Source organism: Rana temporaria, chromosome 3 (assembly GCF_905171775.1).
Source record: "Rana temporaria chromosome 3, aRanTem1.1, whole genome shotgun sequence".
In the NCBI taxonomy this organism is placed as follows: Eukaryota; Metazoa; Chordata; class Amphibia; order Anura; family Ranidae; genus Rana; species Rana temporaria.
This window is the reverse complement of record NC_053491.1, coordinates 236,864,231-236,887,516: the sequence shown is the minus strand read 5'-3', so window position 1 is coordinate 236,887,516 and position 23,286 is coordinate 236,864,231. Positions and strand designations below refer to the sequence as shown.

At 43.8% G+C, this 23,286-nt stretch overlaps 1 protein-coding gene across 2 annotated transcripts in view; it reads right to left on the bottom strand.

Moving 5' to 3' along the window:
• The window catches only part of LOC120932245, a 44,891-nt gene that overhangs the window by 1,953 nt on the left and 19,652 nt on the right, over positions 1-23,286 (bottom strand). For both annotated transcript variants that reach the window (XM_040344494.1, XM_040344495.1), the window contains exons 6-10: positions 20,389-20,439; positions 15,327-15,392; positions 12,218-12,268; positions 9,137-9,169; positions 8,474-8,573 (exon numbers count right to left, since the gene is read on the bottom strand). In XM_040344494.1, the coding sequence (XP_040200428.1) occupies positions 8,514-8,573; positions 9,137-9,169; positions 12,218-12,268; positions 15,327-15,392; positions 20,389-20,439 (261 nt within the window). In that variant the 3' untranslated portion in view covers positions 8,474-8,513. The remainder of the gene's footprint in view (positions 1-8,473; positions 8,574-9,136; positions 9,170-12,217; positions 12,269-15,326; positions 15,393-20,388; positions 20,440-23,286) is intronic.

The following is a 23,286-nucleotide window of genomic DNA, read 5'->3' as shown; positions in this document are numbered from 1 at the left end:
CTAAGTGCCCGATCCACAAAGCACTTACCTAGAGATTTTGAGCGGTGTAACTTAAGTGCCGCCGTCGCAAGGCGGTCCTCATCTCCGGGGGGCATTTAAAATTTAAATGAGTCGCGCTCCCGCGCCGGCCGTACTGCGCATGCGTGTGACGTAATTTTCCCGACGTGCAGCGCGCGAACGTAATTGACGCCGGGCTTTGTGGATTGCGACGGGACACTAAAGTTGCGACGGGTGAAAAAAAATATACGCGCCGGGAAAACAAATAATTATAAAAAAAAATGACAGCGTCGCTCAGCATGCATTCCTGAGAGGGAGAACTCCATGCCAATTTTTAAAGAAAAAACCGGCATGGGTTCCCCCCCCCAGGAGCATACCAGGCCCTTAGGTCTGGTATGGGTTGTAAGGAGACCCCCCCTCCGCCGAAAAATCGATGTAGGGGGTCCCCCTACAATCCATACCAGACCCGTATCCAAAGCACGCTACCCCGGCCGGCCAGGAATGGGAGTGGGGACGAGCGAGCGCCCCCCCCCTCCTGAGCCGTGCCAGGCCGCATGCCCTCAACATGGGGGGGTTGGGTGCTCTGGGGCAGGGGGGCACACTGCGGGCCCCCCCACCCCAGAGCACCCTGTCCCCATGTTGATGAGGACAGGACCTCTTCCCGACAACCCTTGCTGTTGGTTGTCGGGGTCTGTGGGCGGGGGCTTATCGGAATCTGGGAGTCCCCTTTAATAAGGGGGCCCCCAGATACCGGCCCCCCACCCTAAGTGAATGGATATGGGGTACATCGTACCCCTATCCATTCACCTGGAGGCAAAAAGTTAAAGTTATTAAACACACAACACAAGGGTTTTTAAAATAATTTATTAGTCTGCTCCGGAGGCCCCCCCTGTCTTCTTTATTAGCTCTAATACCAGGGGGGCTTCTTCTTCCACTCTCCGGGGGTCTTCTCCGCTCTCCGGGGGGGGTTTCTTCTTCCGCTCTCCGGGGGGGGGTCTTCTCCGCTCTCCGGGGGTCTTCTTCTATCTTCGCCGCTCTCCGCTGTTGACTCGGCGCACCCCGGTTCTTCTGCAGCTGTCCGGTGCCTTCTTCTTCAGCGCTGGCTGCCTGCTATCTTCGTGTGTTAGCTCAATTACTAGCAGGCAGCCAGCGCGGTCTTCTTTGACGTCATGTTCTTCTTCTCCCTTCTTCCGATGTTGACACGTCGCCTCTTCTCACTGCAATGATGGAAGCGCGCCTTGCATCCCATTTATATAGGCATCACCGTCCCATCATGCTCCGGTAGGTACCCACGTGGTGGGTGCCTACCCACGTGCACCCACCACGTGGGTACCTACCGGAGCATGATGGGACGGTGAGGCCTATATAAATGGGATGCAAGGCGCGCTTCCATCATTGCAGTGAGAAGAGGCGACGTGTCAACATCGGAAGAAGGGAAGAGAAGAACCTGACGTCACAGAAGACCGCGATGGCTGCCTGCTAGTAATTGAGCTAACACACGAAGATAGCAGGCAGCCAGCGCTGAAGTAGAAGGCACCGGAAAGCTGCAGAAGAACCCGGGTGCGCCGAGTCAACAGCGGAGAGCGGCGAAGATAGAAGAAGACCCCCGGAGAGCGGAGAAGACCCCCCCGGAGAGCGGAAGAAGAAACCCCCCCCCGGAGAGCGGAGAAGACCCCGGGAGAGTGGAAGAAGAAGCCCCCCCTGGTATTAGAGCTAATAAGGAAGACAGGGGGGGGACTTCGGAGCAGACTAATATATTATTTTAAAAACCCTTGTGTTGTGTGTTTAACAACTTTAACTTTTTGCCTCCAGGTGAATGGATAGGGGTACGATGTACCCCATATCCATTCACTTAGGGTGGGGGGCCGGTATCTGGGGGCCCCCTTATTAAAGGGGACTCCCAGATTCCGATAAGCCCCCGCCCGCAGACCCCGACAACCAACGGCACGGGTTGTCGGGAAGAGGTCCTGTCCTCATCAACATGGGGACAGGGTGCTCTGGGGTGGGGGGGCCCGCAGTGCGCCCCCCTGCCCCAGAGCACCCAACCCCCCCATGTTGAGGGCATGCGGCCTGGCACGGCTCAGGAGGGGGGGGGGGGCGCTCGCTCGTCCCCACTCCCATTCCTGGCCGGCCGGGTAGCGTGCTTTGGATACGGGTCTGGTATGGATTGTAGGGGGACCCCCTACGTCGATTTTTCAGCGGAGGGGGGTCTCCTTACAACCCATACCAGACCTAAGGGCCTGGTATGCTCCTGGAGGGAACCCATGCCGGTTTTGATTTTACAAATTGCCGTGGAGTTCTCCCTCGGGAATGCATACCAAATGCCGTCGCTTGAATGTGCTTTTACATGGTGTTACTAACTTTACACCATGTAAAAGCAGCCCTAGTTTTACACTTGGCAAACTAAAACTTACGGCGAAAAAACGAAGCTGAAAAGCTTTGTGGATCGCCCTAAGTGCTGATTTGCATACCAGAAGCGGCATTTCGACTCGAAATGCCCCCAGTGGCGGATGCGGTACTGCATCCTAAGATCCGGCAGTGTAAGTCCCTTACAGATGTCGGATCTTCTGCCTAACTTTGGAAAACTGCTTCTGAGGATCAGTTCCAAAGTTAGAACCAGAGATACGACGGCTTACGCCGGAGTATCTCTTTTGAGGATTAGGCCCATAGGGCCAAATTCCCAAAAACGTAGCCTAACTTAAATTTCAGCAGTTAAGTTACACTGACTTAAAATCTCTACCTAAGTGCCCGATCTTCAAAGCACTTACCTAGAAATTTCAGGCCGTGTAACTTAAGTGCCGCCGTCGTAAGGCGGTCCTCCTCTCCTGGGGGCGTTTAAAATTTAAATGAGGCGCGCTCCCGCGCCAGCCGTACTGCGCATGCGTGTGACGTCATTTTCCCGACGTGCAGCGCGCGAACGTAATTAACGCCGGGCGGCTTTGAGAATTTCGACGGGACACTAAAGTTGCGATGGGTGAAAAAAAAAGACGAGCCGGGAAAACAAATAATTATAAAAAAAAATGACAGCGTCGCTCAGCATGCATTCCTGAGAGGGAGAACTCCATGCCAATTTTCAAAGAAAAAACCGGCATGGGTTCCCCCCCCCAGGAGCATACCAGGCCCTTAGGTCTGGTATGGGTTGTAAGGAGACCCCCCCACGCCGAAAAATCGATGTAGGGGGTCCCCCTACAATCCATACCAGACCCGTATCCAAAGCACGCTACCCGGCCGGTCAGGAATGGAGTGGGGACAAACGAGCGCCCCCCCCCTCCTGAGCCGTGCCAGGCCGCATGCCCTCAACATGGGGGGGTTGGGTGCTCTGGGGCAGGGGGGCGCACTGCGGGCCCCCCCACCCCAGAGCACCCTGTCCCCATGTTGATGAGGACAGGACCTCTTCCCGACAACCCTTGCCGTTGGTTGTCGGGGTCTGCGGGCGGGGGCTTATCGGAATCTGGGAGTCCCCTTTAATAAGGGGGCCCCCAGATACCGGCCCCCCACCCTAAGTGAATGGATATGGGGTACATCGTACCCCTACCCATTCACCTGGAGGCAAAAAGTAAGTTAGTAAACACACAACACAAGGCTTTTTAAAATAATTTATTATTCTGCTCCGGATGCCCCCCCTGTCTTCTTTATTAGCTCTATTACCAGGGGGGGCTTCTTCTTCCACTCTCCGGGGGTCTTCTTCCACTCTCCGGGGGGGGTTTCTTCTTCCGCTCTCCGGGGGGGGCTTCTCCGCTCTCCGGGGGTCTTCTTCCATCTTCTCCCCTCTTCCGCTGTTGACTCGGCGAACCCCGGTTCTTCTGCAGATGTCCGGTGCCTTCTTCTTCAGCGCTGGCTGCCTGCTATCTTTGTGTGTTAGCTCAATTAGTAACAGGCAGCCGGCGCGGTCTTCTGTGACGTCAGGGTCTTCTCTTCTGTTCTTCTCCCCTCTTCCGATGTTGCCTCGTCGCCTCTTGTCGCTGTAATGATGGAAGCGCGCCTTGCATCCCATTTATATAGGCATCACCGTCCCATCATGCTCCGGTAGGTACCCACGTGGTGGGTGCACGTGGGTAGGCACCCACCACGTGGGTACCTGCCGGAGCATGATGGGACGGTGATGCCTATATAAATGGGATGCAAGGCGCGCTTCCATCATTACAGTGACAAGAGGCGACGAGGCAACATCGGAAGAGGGGAGAAGAAGAACCTGACGTCACAGAAGACCGCGCCGGCTGCCTGTTAGAAATTGAGCTAACACACAAAGATAGCAGGCAGCCAGCGCTGAAGAAGAAGGCACCGGACATCTGCAGAAGAACCGGGGTTCGCCGAGTCAACAGCGGAGAGCGGCGAAGAGAGATGAAGACCCCCGGAGAGCGGAGAAGCCCCCCCCCGGAGAGCGGAAGAAGAAACCCCCCCCGGAGAGTGGAAGAAGACCCCCGGAGAGTGGAAGACCCCCGGAGAGTGGAAGAAGAAGCCCCCCCTGGTAATAGAGCTAATAAAGAAGACAGGGGGGCCTCCGGAGCAGAATAATAAATTATTTTAAAAACCCTTGTGTTGTCTGTTTACTAACTTTTACTTTTTGCCTCCAGGTGAATGGATAGGGGTACGATGTACCCCATATCCATTCACTTAGGGTGGGGGGCCGGTATCTGGGGGCCCCCTTATTAAAGGGGACTCCCAGATTCCGATAAGCCCCCGCCCGCAGACCCCGACAACCAACGGCAAGGGTTGTCGGGAAGAGGTCCTGTCCTCATCAACATGGGGACAGGGTGCTCTGGGGTGGGGGGGCCCGCAGTGCGCCCCCCTGCCCCAGAGCACCCAACCCCCCCATGTTGAGGGCATGCGGCCTGGCACGGCTCAGGAGGGGGGGGGCGCTCGCTCGTCCCCACTCAATTCCTGACCGGCCGGGTAGCGTGCTTTGGATACGGGTCTGGTATGGATTGTAGGGGGACCCCCTACGTCGATTTTTCGGCGGAGGGGGGGTCTCCTTACAACCCATACCAGACCTAAGGGCCTGGTATGCTCCTGGGGGGGAACCCATGCCGGTTTTGAATTTAAAAATTGCCGTGGAGTTCTCCCTCAGGAATGCATACCAAATGCTGTCGCTTGAATGGGCCTTTACAAGGTTTGACTAACTTTACACATTATAAAACCAGCCCTAGTTTTGCACAGGCAAATTCGGAACTTACGCAGAAATCACAATGATGAAATGCTTTGAAAATCTGCTTAAGTTCTCATTTGCATACGCAAAGCTGCATTTCAATGAGAAATGCCCCCAGTGGCGGATGCGGTACTGCATCCTAAAATCTGACCGTGTAAGTGGCTTACACATGTCAGATTTTCTGCCTAACTTTGGAAAAAGCCTTTTGAGAATCGTTTCCAAAGTTAGGCACAGACTGAACAGCAGTTAAGTCTGTGTATCTCTTTTGAGAATCAGGCCCATAGTGTCTACAAATTAGGGGATAGATTTATGCCATTTTATTATTATTTTACTAGTACTGGTAGCGATCTGCAATTTTTATCAGGACTTCGACATGTGGCAGACAGATCGGACACTTTTGACACTTTTTTGGGACCATTGACATTTATACGGAGATCAGAGCTAAAAATAGCCATTGATTACTGTATAAATGTCACTGGCAGGGAAGGAGTTAACAATAGGTGGCGATGTGTTTTAACTGAGGGGGGATCGGACTGACTATGGGAGGAGACCGATCGGTGTTCCTATATACTAAGAACACAAGATCTGTCTCTACTCCCCTGACAGGATGTGGATGTATGTGTTTACACACACAGATCCACGTTCCTGCTCTGTCATGAGCGATCGCGGGTGCCCGGTGGACATCGCACCCGCCAGGCACGCGCATCGGCTCCAGGGACACGTGGCAAGAAAACAGCTCCTTATATGTATTTAGTGTATTTAGTTTTTTTTCCATATTATTATTATTATTTTATTATTATTATACATGATTTGTATAGCGCCAACAGTTTACACAGTGCTTTACAATGTATAGGGGTGACAACACAATTAAAGTACAGTTCAATAAAAAAGATACAGGATGGCCCTGCTCATAGAGCTTACATTATAAAGGGAAGGGGTGGTGGTACAAAAGGTAATAGCTGCAGAGAATGATTTGATAGGAGTGGCTCGGGGACGGTTGTTAGGTGAGTGTGGGATAGGCTTCTCTGAATAAATGAGTTTTCAGGGATCTCCTAAAGGTGGACAGGGTAGGGGCTGATTGGACATACTGGGGCAGGGAGTTCCAGAGGATGGGAGAGGCTCTGAAGAAGTCCTGAAGGCGAGCATGGGAGGAGGTAACAAGGGAGCTAGAGAGCAGGAGGTCCTGGGAGGAACGGAGGGGATGATTTGGGCGATATCTGGAGATGAGGTTGGTGATGTAGATGGGGGCGATGTTGTGGATGGCCTTGTATGTTATGGTTAGCATTTTGAACTTTACACAGTGGGGTAGGGGAAGCTAGTGAAGGGATTGGCAGAGAGGAGCAACAGTCAAGGATCGGTTAGTGAGGTGTATTAGTCTAGCAGCAGAATTCATAATAGACTAAAGGGGGATAGCCTGCTTACAGGGCCAGTGCAAGGATTTTTGCCAACTCAGGCGAAGGTGCATTTTGCCGCCCCCCCCCCCCCCCCCCCCTTGGCACGCAGGCAGGCACACCAGTTATAGAGGAACTACAAATCCCAGCAATAATACATTATACAGCGCAATGGAGAATACCAGCAGCTATAGAGGAACAACAAATCCCAGCAATGCATTATATAAAACGCAACAGAGAATACCAGCAGTTACAGAGGACTACAAATCCCATCAGTGCAGTGTGCCTTTTTTTATTTTAACAGGAAACTTTAAAACAGGTCCGTCCCCGTTACCTGTTTCTGACCAATCTGTGCACCGGGCGGCTCCCGTCCCGAGTCCCTCAACAGGTCGCCGTCGCCTCCAGGATGACGCCGCAGGCTGCACTGCCTGCTGGTTCAGATCCGGTCCGTCTGTTGCTCCGCCTCCTTCAGCCCTCGCTCCTTCACATCAGGTGGCTGAGCTGAGCGGGCAGGGGAACCAGGGGCGGGGCCAATTACGTCACTCACTGACATAGGACATAGGCGCCGCCGCGTAGCCAAGGACGAGACAGACAGTGAGACTGTCTGTCACACACTGAGACTGTCTGACAGAGTGACTCACTGCACAGGTCAGCGCCGGGGGGACTCGTCCTTCAGATGCCGCCCGCAGTGGCAGCCCACACAGACACACTCTACAATCGGGCGGGCGTCTGTCCCGGTAAATTTTCCGCCCTGTACCCTGGCGGCGCTGGCGCCGTAAAGTCAAGTGCCCATGTTGCCTTGCACTAGCACCGGCCCTGCCTGCTTAAGGGTAGGCCATTAAGGAGAGAGTTGCAGTAGTCAAGGCGGGAAATAATCAAGGATAAGAATAAGTTGCTTTGTGGTGTCATTAGTCAGGAAGGGTCGAATTCTGGAGATGTTGCGAAGGTTAAGGCTGCAGGATTTATCCAGTGATTGGATATGGGGGCTGAAGGAGAGGTCAGAGTCAAGGATTACACCCAGGACCCTGGCATGTGTGGAGGGACCAATGGTTGTGTTATTGATATTGCGGCAGGGCGGTCCTTAAGCGCAAAAATCATGTATCTGTACGTGATTAAAAGCCAGGTCATGCGCCGCTGCCACTAACCCACTCCCGCTGTGATTGGACACAACTGGAGCCAATCTGCGGGTCCGGGGGACCCGATGTCTGCCAGGACCCGCCGATCATTCCTGAGGCAGACAGAATGGAACAAGGCAGATTGCCGTTCTGTCAGTGGGAAAGAAAGAGATCTTGTGTTTCTGCTAAGCAGGAACACATATCTCTATCTTTCCTCCAATCAAAGCACCCCCCCCCCACAGTTAAATATAAAAATAATAATAACAAAAAAATCCAAACCATAGTTTGTACACACTATAATTTTGCACAGACCAATCAATATACGCTTATTGGGATTTCTTTTTTACCAAAAACACGTAGAAGAATACATATTGGCCTAAATTGATGAAGAAATTCGATTTTTTTAAAAAACAATTATTGGATGTGTTTTATAGCAGAAAGTAAAAAAATATATATTTTTTTTTCAAAACGTGGTCTTTTTTTGTTTATAGCGCAGACAATAAAAAGGTGATCAAATACCCCCAAAACAAATCTCTATTTGTGGGAAATAAAGGACATAAATTATATCTGGGTACAGCGTCACACAACTGCACTTTTATTTTTGCCCATTTTTGTGGGTTTGGGCAAAGCACCAAGAAGCTGCTTAAATTGCTAAATCCTTCCTCTATTTTTGTGTTTGTGATGCAACTTTTGATGTGACAGCAGCTTTGGCCTGCATCAAAGCCATGTTTATGAAGATTTTACTTACACAAGTATACAGTATATAATTAAATCAGAACATTGATAAACATTATGTCTTTGACAAAAATGTAAATGTTTCTTACATTTGTGTCACCGGATGACAACCAGTCTGAATTCTTCTCATCATCCTAAAAGCCCAGTAATTCCTTTCAAGCCCAAATCAAGATTCAGATTTATGTTGCTCTAAAATATGAAAAAATAAATAAAATAAATAATGGACACTGTAGTTATTTGTGCACTGTAATCTCCAAATTCATTATTTATGCTGTGTATCTGAAAACTACCAAACTAATTTTATTGAGCTTATTTTGATTTAGCCTAAAGTTGATTTTAATAAATGATGGCATCAAATTGCATATAACTTAAGCAACTGTGAAACAGAAAAAATAAATCAGGGAATTACCCACATAACTGCTGTTGAACATATATAAATTATTTTTAATGATTTTTTTGTGGATAATGTGCTAATATACCTTACAGCTTGTAGTCTAATGTAGGAAAAAATATCCCTGAATCGTAAGGCAATGAATGAGGGATGATCTCAGTTCAGCTTTTTCCCCCTGCAATGTACACATTACTTTCAGACCCATTAAAGGTGAAGAAAAAAAAATCCAGTGATGATTAGGATGCAAGTCATAGATCTAAAGCACAAGATTACTATTATAAAAAACATTGACTAGCGCTTCCCATTTTTTTCATTTTACATTTTTTTCAGATATTATATGGTATTGACTGTAAGTACTTACCAGTACTTTACTCAGACTAGTAAGTGTCTTTCCCTAGATCCAAAAAATAGATTTATTAATAAAAAAGAAATATATTCCATGATTTAAATACAATATTGTTTTAAAAAAAATAAGCTATGCAGATCTTGGCCTTATTAATTAATTGAAATGCTGGTATAATTGTGAGGCAGGTTTAGAATGACTGGAGGTCTTGCATGCTCAGACATGATGTACTCTAAAAGCATTATTCATGATACTTTAAAACACCCACCTGTATGAGCACATTGATTATAAGTCATTTTTAATTGTGGATTCCATGCTTATAATGAAGTGATTATTTGTTTGCTGTGCACCTGAATGCCTTGAGCAAATTTTCTTAGGTACATATGAAGTGTTAGAACATGGAAGTGATGTTTGCTAATGGAACTGGTTCCTCTTATTCCGTGGAAGTATGGTGTTTAAAAAAACATCTTGTGATTGCATGCAGCATTTTACTACAAAATATATCACATACAATGCAGTGAATTTATCAAAACTGGAACAGCCAGGATATTGAGCAGCTGCACATAATAAACAGTCATCTTGTAAATTCATCTTTTTCAGGTAAGCTTTTAAAATGAAAGATAGATGCTGACAGCTGCTCTAGATACTGATCCCCCAGTTTTGATAAATTCATCTAAGCTTACCATTTTTCCATGGCACTAAGATCATTGGGCCAGATTCACGTAGAATCGCAGCAGCGTAACGTATTGTAGATACGTTATACCACCGCAAGTTTTCATCGCAAGTGCCTGATTTACAAAGCACTTGCGTGAAAACTTACGCCGGCGGCCTCCGGCGTAAGCCCGCGTAATTCAAAGGGGCGTGTGCCATTTAAATTAGGCGCGCTCCCGCGCCGGACCTACTGCGCATGCTCCGTTTTGAAATTCCCGCCGTGCTTTGCGCGAAGTGACGAAATTTTTTCGAATGGCGACGTGCGTAGCGTACTTTCGTATTCCCGGACGTCTTACGCAAGAAACAAAAATTTTGAAATTTCGACGCGGGAACGATGGCCATACTTTATACAGCACATACGTGGGCTGTGTAAAGTTAGGGCAGCTAAAACGACGACTAACTTTGCGACGGGAAACTAGACTAGCAGCGACGTAACGAACGCGAAAAACCGTCGTGGATCGCCGTATCTACTAATTTGCATACCCGACGCTGGTTTACGACGCAAATTCCCCCCAGCGGCGGCCGAGGTATTGCATCCTAAGATCCGACAGTGTAATTCAATTACACCTGTCCGATCTTAGGGCTAACTATGCGTAACTGATTCTATGAATCAGTCGCATAGTTAGGAAGACCCTAAAACAGAGATACGACGGCGTATCAGGAGATACGCCGTCGTATCTCTTTTGTGAATCTGGCCCATTAACCTTAAACACTAGGGGCATATGAATAAAGTAGTGAATGAGACATTCACCATATATTCACTGCAGGTGTATTCCTGGTGCATGTGTTTTAAATTACAGGGAACGATTAAAGTGGTTGTATAGTCTGTTTTGTAACTTTTACCTACAGGTAAGCCTATAATAACCTTTACAGTTTAGGAGATATTCCCCTCGCAATGAGCCGCTGACTGCAGCGGCGCAGACGTCGGACCTTTCCGGAAAGAAGTCTCCCGCGCGCGGAAGACATGCCAAGGTAACATGTCAGCTACCTCGGCGTGGACCAGGTAAGTTACCGACGCCTCGTTCTAAGATAAGTATTTCATAATGAGCTCACCTTACAGGTGAGTAAAAAATAAATAAAAAAATGGGGCTATACAACCACTTGAGCAAGTCTAATGAATATCACATTAATCGCTTTATAAATGCACCCCTAAAAAACAAACTGGGATATATTCTTCCTGCACAGAAGGGCTGGCCTTCAAATTTCTCCCATGAATAAAGTGAATGAATAAACCTTTTGGAGGTAAAACAAAAATTGAAATTACATTGTTATTAGTGGTTTTTATGGTGTAATAAAAAAGTGGTTGTAAAGGTTGAAGGTTTTTTACCTTCATGCATTCTTTGCATACTTACCTAAGTCCAATCTCGATCCAGTGATGTGTACGAGACCCGAGGCTCTCCCAGGACTCTTCCTCCTGATTTGTTGAGATGCAGCAGCAGGAGCCATTGGCTCCCACTGCTTTCAATAACAGCCAGTGAAGGTGGGGGGTGAGCCTTGCTCTCTGTGTCTTATGGATGCAGCAAGCCGACTCAGAAGCAAGCACGCAGAAGTGTCCCCACAGCAAGTGGCTTGCTATGGGGGGAACCTGTCAAGGAGGAGGGGCCAAGAGCAGGGGGGGGGCACATAAGAGGAGGATCGGGCTGCTCTGTTCAAAACCACTGCACAGAGCAGGTAAGTATGACATATTTGTTATTTTTTTTTTAATAAAAATGTTTCCTAGCTCGTATGGATTAGGGAAGATCCTTTCAACTGTCCTGGATCTGTTCTTTTGCACTTGTCAACCTCTGTATTTTACGTTTTTTTCCACAGAAAGCAAAAATCAGACAGTGAAAAAAATGAAAATGACAATACATTAAAAACAATGAAACACAATGAAAAACATTAAAAACAATGAACACAAAAACATAAGTAAAAAACATGAATACATAGAACACTAAATAGAGAAAATAGTAGAGTTTTTTTTTTTCTCTTCAAGCACAGTTTCCGCATAAATCGGTTTAACTGAAATCGCTCTGCTTATCCCTATTCACTGGTGGTTTAGAAGAGATCATTGTGGATAACTACCATTTCCTAAAGGGTTCAGATCTACTAGCTGTAAAATGCTGAGCAAGAGCGGCTACACGCAATTCAGGTGTTGGAAAATGTAAGGTCCCTAACCTTTAAATATGTTTCTGTTACATTGTCATATACATCTTTAATTCAAAAAATTAAAAATGAACACGTTGTATTCCACTAGAGTTAAACCACAAAATAATTAATGATTAATCATGTTTAATATTAAGATAATGGTTAAATCAGTCAGTATCTAAGCACAATTAAATATTTGGTCATCTGTATCTCAGTGAAATATGGAAATTCCATGGTATAAAAGTGTACAATTTGACTTACCAGTAGCTTGCAAACAAAATTTAACAGTTTTCCTGTAATCTTTAGATCATCCTGAAGAAGAAAAAAACAAGACATATATTTTATTATATGAAACAGTTTATTTAACCACTTAACCCCCGGACCATATTGCTGGTCAAAGACCAGAGCACTTTTTGCGATTCGGCACTGCGTCGCTTTAACTGACACGGTTGTGCAACGTGGCTCCCAAACAAAATTGGCGTCCTTTTTTCCCCACACAAATAGAGCTTTCTTTTGGTGGTATTTGATCACCTCTGCGGTTTTTAGTTTTTGCGCTATAAACAAAAAAGGAGCGACAATTTAAAAAAAAATGTATATTTTTTACTTTTTGCTATAATAAATATCCCCCAAAAATAAATAAAAAAACTATTTTTTTTCTCAGTTTAGGCCGATACGTATTCTTCTACATATTTTTCGTAAAAAAAATCTCAATAAGCGTTTATTGATTGGTTTGCGCAAAAGTTATAGCGTTTACAAAATAGGGGGTATTTTTATGGCATTTTTTTTTATATTTTTTTTTACTAGTAATGGTGGCGATCAGCGATTTGTTTTGGGAACTGCGAAATTATGGCGGACACTTCGGACATTTTTGACACATTTTTGGAACCATTGGCATTTTTATAGCGATCAGTGCGTTAAAATTGCATTGGATTACTATAAAAATGCCACTGGCAGTGAAGGGGTTAACACTAGGGGGCGGGGAAGGGGTTAAGTATGTTCCCTGGGTGTGTTCTAACTGTAGGGGGGTGGACTGACATGGGGAAATGACTGATCTTCTGTTCATACATTGTATGAACAGAAGATCAGCATTTCTCTCCCTGACAGGACCAGGAGTTGTGTGTTTACACACACAGCTCCCGGTCCTCGCTCTGTAACGAGCAATCGCGTGTGCCCAGCGGCGATCGCGCCCGCCGGGCACGCGCGCGGGAGTCGGGGGCCCCCTAGTGGCCTGTGCGAGAGCCGACGTATAGCTACGGGCTCTCACACAGGGGAGCCGACCTGCCGCCGTATAACTGCGGCGGCTGGTCGGCAAGCAGTTAAATGTATGAAAAAATAAATAAAAAAATATGATCTTTATTGACAAATAATAGTGTTACAAAAAAATGCATGCCAAAACAGGGTATATAATGTTTGAGAAATGCATGTTGGACATATTTAATAATGTGTGACTTTTCTAATATGCCCAAATATTATGTTTTTGTACTGTATTTTATATATTGTCTCTGAAATAAACTCAGTTCATTGAGGATGGAATCATCAAGGTATTAAAAAAATACAGAAATGTGCTGTCTTTATTTGCATGTATTTTAGAATGCTTCTAGAAAATTCTTATTTCACATGTATCCCACAGATATTCAAAAAAGACTGCATCATAAGACTATACAGTATGTGTTTTTAATGTATTTTGACATGTTATTTTTCAATAAACACCTCACTTGTGTTGACATCCTAAAGCCCAGATATGGGTGCTGCAGTCTTTTTATATAGAAGTCATTAGCACAAACAGACTAAGAGGTATCACTCAAGTAACACTCTATTGCCTCGTACACACGACCGGTTTTCCAGACGGGAAAACTGTGAGGAGAGCTTTTGGCTGGGAATCCCGGCCGTGTATATGCTCCTCGCAGTTTTTCCGACGGGAAAGCTGCCCAAAAACCGCTGGACAAAAAAAGAGAACCAGCTCTCTTTTTTCCCGCCGGGAAAACCAGCAGACTTTTGCTCAACGGTTTTTGGCCGTTTTCCTATGGGAAAAACTGTGATGGAGCATACACATGGCCGAGATTCCCAGCCAAAGCTCCATCACAGTTTTCCTGTCAGGAAAACCGGCCGTGTGTCGGGGGAAATCCTGCACGTGTGTACGGGGCATCTAGCATTCCCCTTTGCTCCTTTTCCGGCAGGCAATTCAAACGTTATGCACAGACCTTAAAATGGTTGTACAGGCAGAAGGTTTTTTACCCTAACTTATTACCCTTATGCAGAATAAGGGTAAAAAAAGTCTTCTGTGATCAGCTCTCCCCAGCTAACTCTAAATACTTACCTGAACCCTATCCCCCTTCAGTGATGTGCCCAAGAGCAGCCACCCTCTCCTCTCTCTCTCCTAACTAGCCATGAAGGCAGCAGTGGGAGTTATTGGCTGCTGCAGCTGTCTATCACAGCCTGTTAGGAGGGAGCGGGGGGGTCTAAGACACTCTCTGTGTGTCAATGAACATACAGAAAACGGCTAAGGATTAAGCCCACACTAGTGTACTCGGAAAGGTGGGAGGAACTAAGAGTTGTGTGGGTGACCCCAGAAGAGGAGGATCAAGGCTGCTCTGTTATTTATTTGTTATTTTAAAGAGAAATTAATTTTGCTTTATAATCATTTTAAGTGGATCCTTTCAGAAGGAAAGAGGGATATGACATGGAAGGAAGGAGAGAAATTTGTCTTTTTGCCTAGGTTCACACTGCTGCAAATTCAAAATCGCGGTAAAATGCACGATTTCGCGGCTGCGTTTTGCTGCGATTTCGGCCGCAATTTAATGTAAATCGCGCCCCGAAATCGCAAAAAGTAGTACAGGAACTACTTTTTGAAATCGCAGATGCGGCGTCGCACTGATTAGGACAGTGCCATTGCCGACAATTGCCGCCGATTTGAGATGCGATTTGACATGTCAAATCGCATCTCAAATCGTTCCAAATCGTACCCAGTGTGAACCAGGGCTAAATCTAAGGAATTAACTTTTGTAAAGCACACAAATTTCCTAGCAAGTTGCCAGTGACCTTGTGTTTAGAAAACACCTAATCCCATTTGCACCTTTTTGCAGACAATATTATTTTCCAAAGCCATCCAAGACCACCTTATTCTTATGATTCTAACCCGTGATGAATATTCAGATCACAAAATGCCTTACAAGGGCCGTAGCCCTGACCAGAGTCCTTTCTAGGTTGCATGGACATTGTATAAAACTGTTGTTATTTATTCAATAAACTGTCTATTGTTAATTATTTATCTTTTAAGAAAAGGGTCAAAGTTTAGAAATAGTTTTACAGTAAACCTAAATATGCTAATGATACAGTATGTCTTAAATATTAACCAATTTTAGAAATTTACCGCAGTTTTGAGGATTTCATAAACCAGTCTATCAGCAATTTTTCCTGCATTGTCAGTAATTTGTTCCTACATTAAAAAAAAAGATAGACATTAGAAATGGAAATATACATATAGTCCTATAAGACATACAATACGTGTATGACAGTAGTGTTCTTATTAATTGTGTCATGTGATAAAGCTCTAAAAAACACATTTGACTTCTGGTATTTAGCTGCCTCTGTGTGCCACCGATCTCCGTTCCCTGCGACGTTACGCCGCAGGGGGGCGGAGAACGGCACCAAATTCATAAAGGTAAACAAACACCTTACATACAGTATACTGTAATCTTATAGATTACAGTACTGTATGTAAAAAATACACACCCCCCTTGTCCCTAGTGGTCTGTCCAGTGCCCTACATGTTCTTTTATATAATAAAAACTGTTCTTTCTGCCTGCAAACTGTAGATTGTCCATAGCAACCAAAAGTGTCCCTTTATGTCAAAAATGGTTTTAGAGCAGCTAGAAAACAGCGATAATAAATTATAATCACTTGCAGAATTGTGCGATAGCGATTTGTGGGGAAATTCGTCATTAAAAAATAAAAGTAATGACAGCGACAATTCTGCAACTGAGCAAATTTCAGTGATTTTGATTTGATTACATTATTGAATAATTTTTATTTTATTATATTATTATTTGTTATAATTATTTTTATATTATAATTTATAATTTTGTTTTTAAAAAAATGTCATACCCGGGATGCCTACTAGACTCTTGTTTGGTCAGATTTAAGTGAGTTATTCCTAAGAATTACAGGCCTACAGTATAAAACGCCAAATTTCCTTGCAAATAATGGTACCGCTTTCAGCACCTTTTTTCTGAAATAATCATACCGCCAGGGAGGTTAATCTAATCTCCCTAGACCAGCCTTTTTCAAACAGGGTGCCTTGAGGATTCTTCAGGTGTGCCTTGGCAAATTGCATAAAAATGGCCCCAAACTTGTAAACAAGCCAGCGTGTGGATAAATCGGCCTTTTAGTTACACAAAGCCACAGGTTTTCATTGGGCACCATTACAAACTTTTTGAGGACACTTAAGCTGAGTGATGGAGAAAAAATTGAGGGGGAAGAAAAACATTGGAATACTAGTCAGTACCAGATTGTAAAAGTGTATTTGCTTTGGAAGAATAAATCACCTCTAATGTGGATGTTGCTGTGTTATGCAAACTATTAGAATGGATTTTACATTTTAGAATGTGGTGCCTCAAGACTGTCCATAATTTTTAAAGGGTGCCTTGAAACTGTCCATCATTTTTAAAAGAAGCCTCGAGACTGTCCATTAATTTTAAAGGGTGCCTTGAGAATGTCCATAATTAAGGTTGAGAAACACTGCTCTAGACAGTGCTGCTCTCCAAAGGTGCTTCCACTGCTCCTCCATAGATTGAGGAGCCTCCCTAAGACAAACAAAATGGGTAACCCTTTTACTGCCTCTGACTAATGTCATACATCAGCAGTAGGGATGAGCCGAACACCCCTCCGGTTCAGTTTGTATCAGAACCTTCGAACGGACCGAAAGTTTGCACTAACTTTAGAACCCCATTAAAGTCTACGTTCAAAATCAAAAGTGCTCATTTTAAAGTCTAATATGCAAGTTATTGTCCTAAAAAGGCCTTGGGGACCCGGGTCCTGCCCCAGGGAACATGTATCAATGCAAAAAAAAGTGAAGTTTTTCTAGAGCAGTGATTTTAATGATGCTTAAAGGGAAAAACAAGTGAAATATTCCTTTAAATATCGTACCTGATGGGTGTCTATAGTATGCCTGTGAAGTGGCACATGTTTCCCGTGTTTAGAACTGTCCCTGCACAAAATGAAATTTCTATAGGAAAAAAAGTAATTTAAAACTGCTTGCGGTTTTAATGTAATGTCTGGTCCCGACAATAGGGATGAAAATCATTGAGAAAAATGGCATGGGTCATCGTCCCCCCCAGGCCATTACTAGCCCCTTTGGGTCTTGTATGGATATTAAGGGGAACCCTGCACCCAAATTAAAAATAGGAAAGGCGTGGGGCCCCCAGGCCCTATATACTCTGAACAGCAGTATACAGGGGGTGCAAACAAGACAGGGACTGTAGGTTTGTTGTTAAGTAAAATCTGTTTGTAATTTTGAACTGGTACATTTTTAAAGTGTAGCTCCAGCCAACAAATCTATTTTTAAGCTTTTTTAAAAACATAGGGAAGGGTTATCACCCCTGTAACATTTGTTTTGCTGTCTGTGCGCATCTGTGCAGAAGATTTTACCTCACCTTCTGTCCCAATGACAAATGTTTTTTTTTGAAAATTTGTTTTTTTTAGTGAAACAAGAATTGGTGATAAAGCATCAGTGGAGAGGAGACACCATTTTCCCATATTAACTCTTACAGGAGAGAATTTCCCTTCCTAGGGGTAGATTTCCTAAGCTTTAGGTGCACACTGTGCATAGGACACAGTACAATAAGTGAAAATACTTCAGCTAGCACAATCACCTGCCTGCCTGTTAGTATATTAGGAAGAGAATACAGGAACAGATCTAGCTAAACTGAATACAGTGTATACATATATATACAACACCTGGGATGCATATATATCCTCTACACACTGTAATTGAAGCTAACTGACTCGCCTGCCTGCTCTATCTAACTCAAATTAAATAACACTGTCTCTCTTTCTCTGTCTGTCTTTAACCACCGCCGCAACACACTACACAAGGCTGCCACGCAGGCGGTCTTATATAGTGTGGGGCATGTACTAAACCCCCTGAGACATAATTGGTCAAAGCCACCCTGGATTTGACCAATTACGGCTCTCTTCTCTGTACAGATGGCACTGTGATTGGACAAGCATGCGTGTCATAGTGCATGCTTGGCCAATTATCAGCCAGCAATGCACTGCGAAAATTAGAACTCCCCCAACTCCCAAATACATGCACATAAGAGCTTAAACATACCAGTTGTACCAAAATGTTGTAAAGAATGTGCTGCACATGTTACCTATAACCAGACATGTCAGAGTGCGAGCAATAATGTTAGGACCATTTTTCATGGCTTTTTCATGGCTTAAGCCTAATACACACGGGCCAGAATCTCGTCAGGAAAAAAAACGTTGTTTTTCCTGACGAGATTCTTGGCAAGAATCTCTTGCTGCCCGAGTGTACAGATTCTCCTTTCAAAAGAACTGCTGTTCTCTTGAAAGGAAAGAACGCGGTGACGTCATTGCGTACGACGAGCATGTCTCGTCACATTCGATGCCGTCGTCGCCATCTTGCTGCACCCTACCTATGCCTAGGAATGTGCGGGTTTCCTCTGCGACAGGTAAGTATACACACTCTCGGGTTTCTCGGCAGGAAAACTGACGAGAATCTCACAACGAGAAAATAGAGAACATTCTCTATTTTTCTCGTCTAGATACCGGGCCTCTTTCTTGTCGAGAATCCTGAAAGCCTCGTACACACGCTCGGTGTACTCGGCAAGAAAGCTCTGCCAGCAGTTTTCTTGCTGGTTCTTAGTGAGCGTGTGTACGAGTCTTTAGTCTAAACTAATGACATGTAGGGGATTTTAAAGGATCCCATGTGGATAATTTAGGAATTTGAAGTTTGGCACAGGGGCATACAACTTTAAGGCTTAACATGTTAGGTATCTATTTACTAAGCAGAGCCTCATGTTTGCATCAGTGGGGTTGATTTACTAAAACTTGTCGAGTGCGAAATTTGTTGCAGCTCTGCATGATAGCCAATCAGCTTCTAACGTCAGCTTGTTCAATTAAACTTTGACAAAAACAAACAAAACATGGAAGCTTGTTGGTTTCTATGCCGAGCTGCACCAGACTTTGCACACATCAGTTTTAGTAAAGCAACCCCTGTGTCTCCTAAAACAAACTTAAAGGGTTTGTAAATATAAAACATTTTTTTCCCTAAATAGCTTCCTTTACCTTAGTGCAGTCCTCCTTCACTTACCTCATCCTTCCATTTTGCTTTTAAATGTCCTTATTTCTTATGAGAATTTCTCACTTCCTGTTCTTCTGTCTGTAACTACACACAGTAATGTTTGTGGAGAAAGCCTCCTGATGGGGGAGGGGCGAGCAGGAGGGTCAGGACACTCTCTACTTTGCAGATAGAGAAAGGAGCTGTGTGTTAAATGGGCGTCCTGACTATCCTGCTCGCCCCCTCAAGAGGCTTTCTCCACACCAGGGAGAAAGCCTTGCATTATGGTGTGGAGTTACAGACAGACGAACAGGAAGTGAGGATTTCTCAGAAGAAATAAGGACATTTAGAAGCAAAATCGAAGGATGAGGTAAGTAAAGGAGGACTGCACTAAGGTAAAGGAAGCTATTTAGGGAAAAAATGTTTTACCTTTACAACCCCTTTAAGTGTATTTTTACTTAAATGTTATGCTTGATAAACTGTTGCGCTATTGGTTACATAAAAATTTGGAACTAACACAATTTTATTCTCCAGAGTTTCTGCTTTCAAAAAATATATACCGTTTTGGGAGTTTAAATTAATCTTCAGGCCTAATTGCGCATGCTCGAAATTCCGCCGTAACTCGTCATTGCTTTCGACGTGAACGTAAATTACGTCCAGCCCTATTCGCGAACGACTTACGCAAATGACGTAAAAAATTCAAATTTCGAAGCAGGAACGACGTCCATACTTAACATTGGCTGCGCCTCCTAATAGCAGGAGCAACCTTACGCGAAAAAAGCCTAACGTAAACGACGTAAATAAATTGCGCCGGCCGTACGTATGTTTGTGAATCAGCGTATCTAGGTCATTTGCATATTCTACGCCAAAAACAACGGAAGCGCCCCTAGTGGCCAGCGTAAAATTGCACACAATTATACGCCGCCATATTCAAGTTACGTCGGGAGAGGAAGCCTATTTTTTTAACGTATCTGCCTTTAAAAATCGGCGTAAAGATACGATTTACGCCGATTTGAAATTACAGCAGCGTATCTGGAGATACGCCGCCGTAACTACTACCTGAATCTAGTCCACTGTTGTTAATTATATGTATTTTGGAGAAAAAAATAATAGTAAATATACTCCGTACCAGAATATTTGTTGTACCTAGAACTTCATCAAGAGAACAGCCACCTTCTTTCTGAAAGATAATATAAAAATATAAAAATTAATTTGTGACTTAAATATTTTGTAATATTGTAGGGAATTTATCTATCCTATGTTTGTATCTGCAAGGTTTGTTGCATGCACTGGATATTCTGCGCTAAAAATGATATGCATTTCAAACTGGTACATGAAAGAAGATACTAAATACCAGAAATCAGGTAGAATGCTTAGTTCCATAGCGCTCAGCAGGACCCCATGGGACAGACAAAGGACTATGGTTATCCATCTGCTCTATGGCATGGTAGATATTGGTGGAGGTAGGGTTTCACCCCTAGCAACAGCCTGCAATTGGTTTATACCTCAGTCACAGAGCCAGATTGGAACAAATTCTTTTGCCTCATACTCAGTTTTTCTGACAGGAAAATCATGTTTTTTTTTGCAAGAAAACGGCTCAAAATTGTCTTGCATACACACGGTCACTCAAATCTGGGCTGAAATTCCGAACGTCAGGAACGCTGTGATGTAAAACACGTACGACGAGCCGAGATCAATGAAGTTCAATAGGCAGTCCGGCTCTTCTGCTTGATTCTGACCATGCATATTTTTTTTGCGCGTCGTAATTGCATACAGACCAATGCGATTTGCGATAATAATTTTTCCTGTCACGAAAATTGAAATCCTGCTCTCAATCTTTTCTTGGCAGGAAAACTGGCAGAAAAAGTGTGATGAAGCATACACACGGTCGGAATTCCTGACAAAAAGCTCACATCGCACTTTTCTTGTCAGAAAAACTGATCGTGTGTACGACGCATTTGTCATGGTGTTCATTTAGTGAAAGTTTAGTCGTCCAGTATATCTGGTTTGACAACGTGATTTTATTTATATTGGATGTTTCATGTCAAGCAAGGATGGCTGTATTTTCATTTATTATGTCATTTGGTATTCCACTAAGGGTACCCCTTGAATGACACCACATCCAATAAAATTATCCAATAAAAAAATTGTATGACATTTTGTGTGTCTTGTGTTATCATTACTGTTAAAATTGTCTCCTTTGTGCTGTCTCATGAATTAAAAACATAATTAACACAAAAAAAGTTTGAAAATAATCTGAAGGAGAAATTTAACATTTAGAGAAAGATAAACTTTTGCAGTTAAATAATAGATTGTTAAATACACATTTCTAGACCAGAGGTAAAAAGGGGGATTTGAGGAGGACAGAGAAACAGAGGAATTCCATTGCAAAATAAATCACTCCAAATGAGGGAGCTATGCATACTGATACACATGCCTAAGGGGTTTCTTTCAAGGCCTATTTATATTTGTGTGATGCATGAATGCACACGTTTTAACACATGTTACAATAACACACACATTGCTGCAATGCATAAATGAAGATCACCCCTTAGACTTCATATACTTGTAAGAGAAGGAGCATGTACTATAACTCCCTACAAAGTGGTTGCATAGCTTAGTTAACCACTTGACTTCTGGAAAGGTTTTACCCCCTTCATGACCAGGCAATTTTTTTTCGTTATGGCACTGAGTTATTTTAACTGACAATTGCGCATTCGTGTGACACTGTACCCAAATAGAATGTATATGTATAATAGAGCTTTATTTTAGTGGTATTTGATCACATTTGATTGTTTTTACATTTTTTGTGCTAGAAACAAAGAAAGACCAACAATTTTGAAAAAAAAATGTTTACTTTCTGCTCTAAAACACATCCATAATACATAACGACATAGCAAACAAAGGTGAAAAAAAATAATAATAATAATTTCCAACCATGATGCGAACCATGATGGAGACAGCGTATGAACGCAAAATTGATTAGGTCTCCGGTAAGTGTTCTCTGAGTCGAGAAAAAAAAAAAAAAAAAAGGATTGAGGAAAAGAGTAACATCATCAGAGAGGAGTGGAAGGGACCAGCGGGCTCAGGGAGGCTTTGCAGCAATGGATTAACACCCCCACCTTGAAACAATGGTGATGTGGGATCTGGATGGGGGACTTAAGTATATATATATATATATATATATATATATATATATATATATATATATATATATATATATATATGGCTTCACAAGGTAAGGGGGGAAAAGCTCAATAGAATGGGTTAGAGGTGGGTAGGAGGGAGGGTTGAAAAAAAAATAGTGGGGCTTTATCTATGTTTTTGTCTTGAGTTTCTTCTTGTCGTCCATCTATATTGTCTCTGTAAGCAATCTTCAACTCTTATCTCTTTTATACTGGATGAATTGTGTACATTATATAGCACTTGCATTTTGTTTTTTCATGATTTTGCTTGCTTCTAACTAGAAAGCTGCTGTTGCTGGACCAATCAGCTGCGTCTGGAGCATTCCCTGCCCTACTGTTGCATGTACACAAAGGGGTGGGAATGCTGGTGACATTAATGATCTAATATGAACACATATTACGTTGAAAATAAGCTCATACTTAACAAATTCGATTTTTTTCTTTATATACTGTATAAAAAAATAATGTATTATGAGGTTACAGTTTTTGTTTACTCATAGGTATGAGCAAAACTGAGAGTTTTGACTTCACTAACATATCAAGACAATTTTAATCATGTTGGTGACATTTTCTATCTTTTTATCAACATAGTTATGTGAGCATTAAAGGGATTGTAAAGGTATGTTTTTTTCCCTAAATAGCTTCCTTTACCTTAGTGCAGTCCTCCTTCACTTACCTCATCCTTCAATTTTGCTTTTAAATGTCCTTAGTTCTTCTGAGAAATCCTCACTTCTTGTCCTTCTGTCTGTAACTCCACACAGTAATGCAAGGCTTTCTCCCTGGTGTGGAGAAAGCCTCTTGAGGGGGAGGGGCGAGCAGGAGAGTCAGGGCGCTCTCTACTT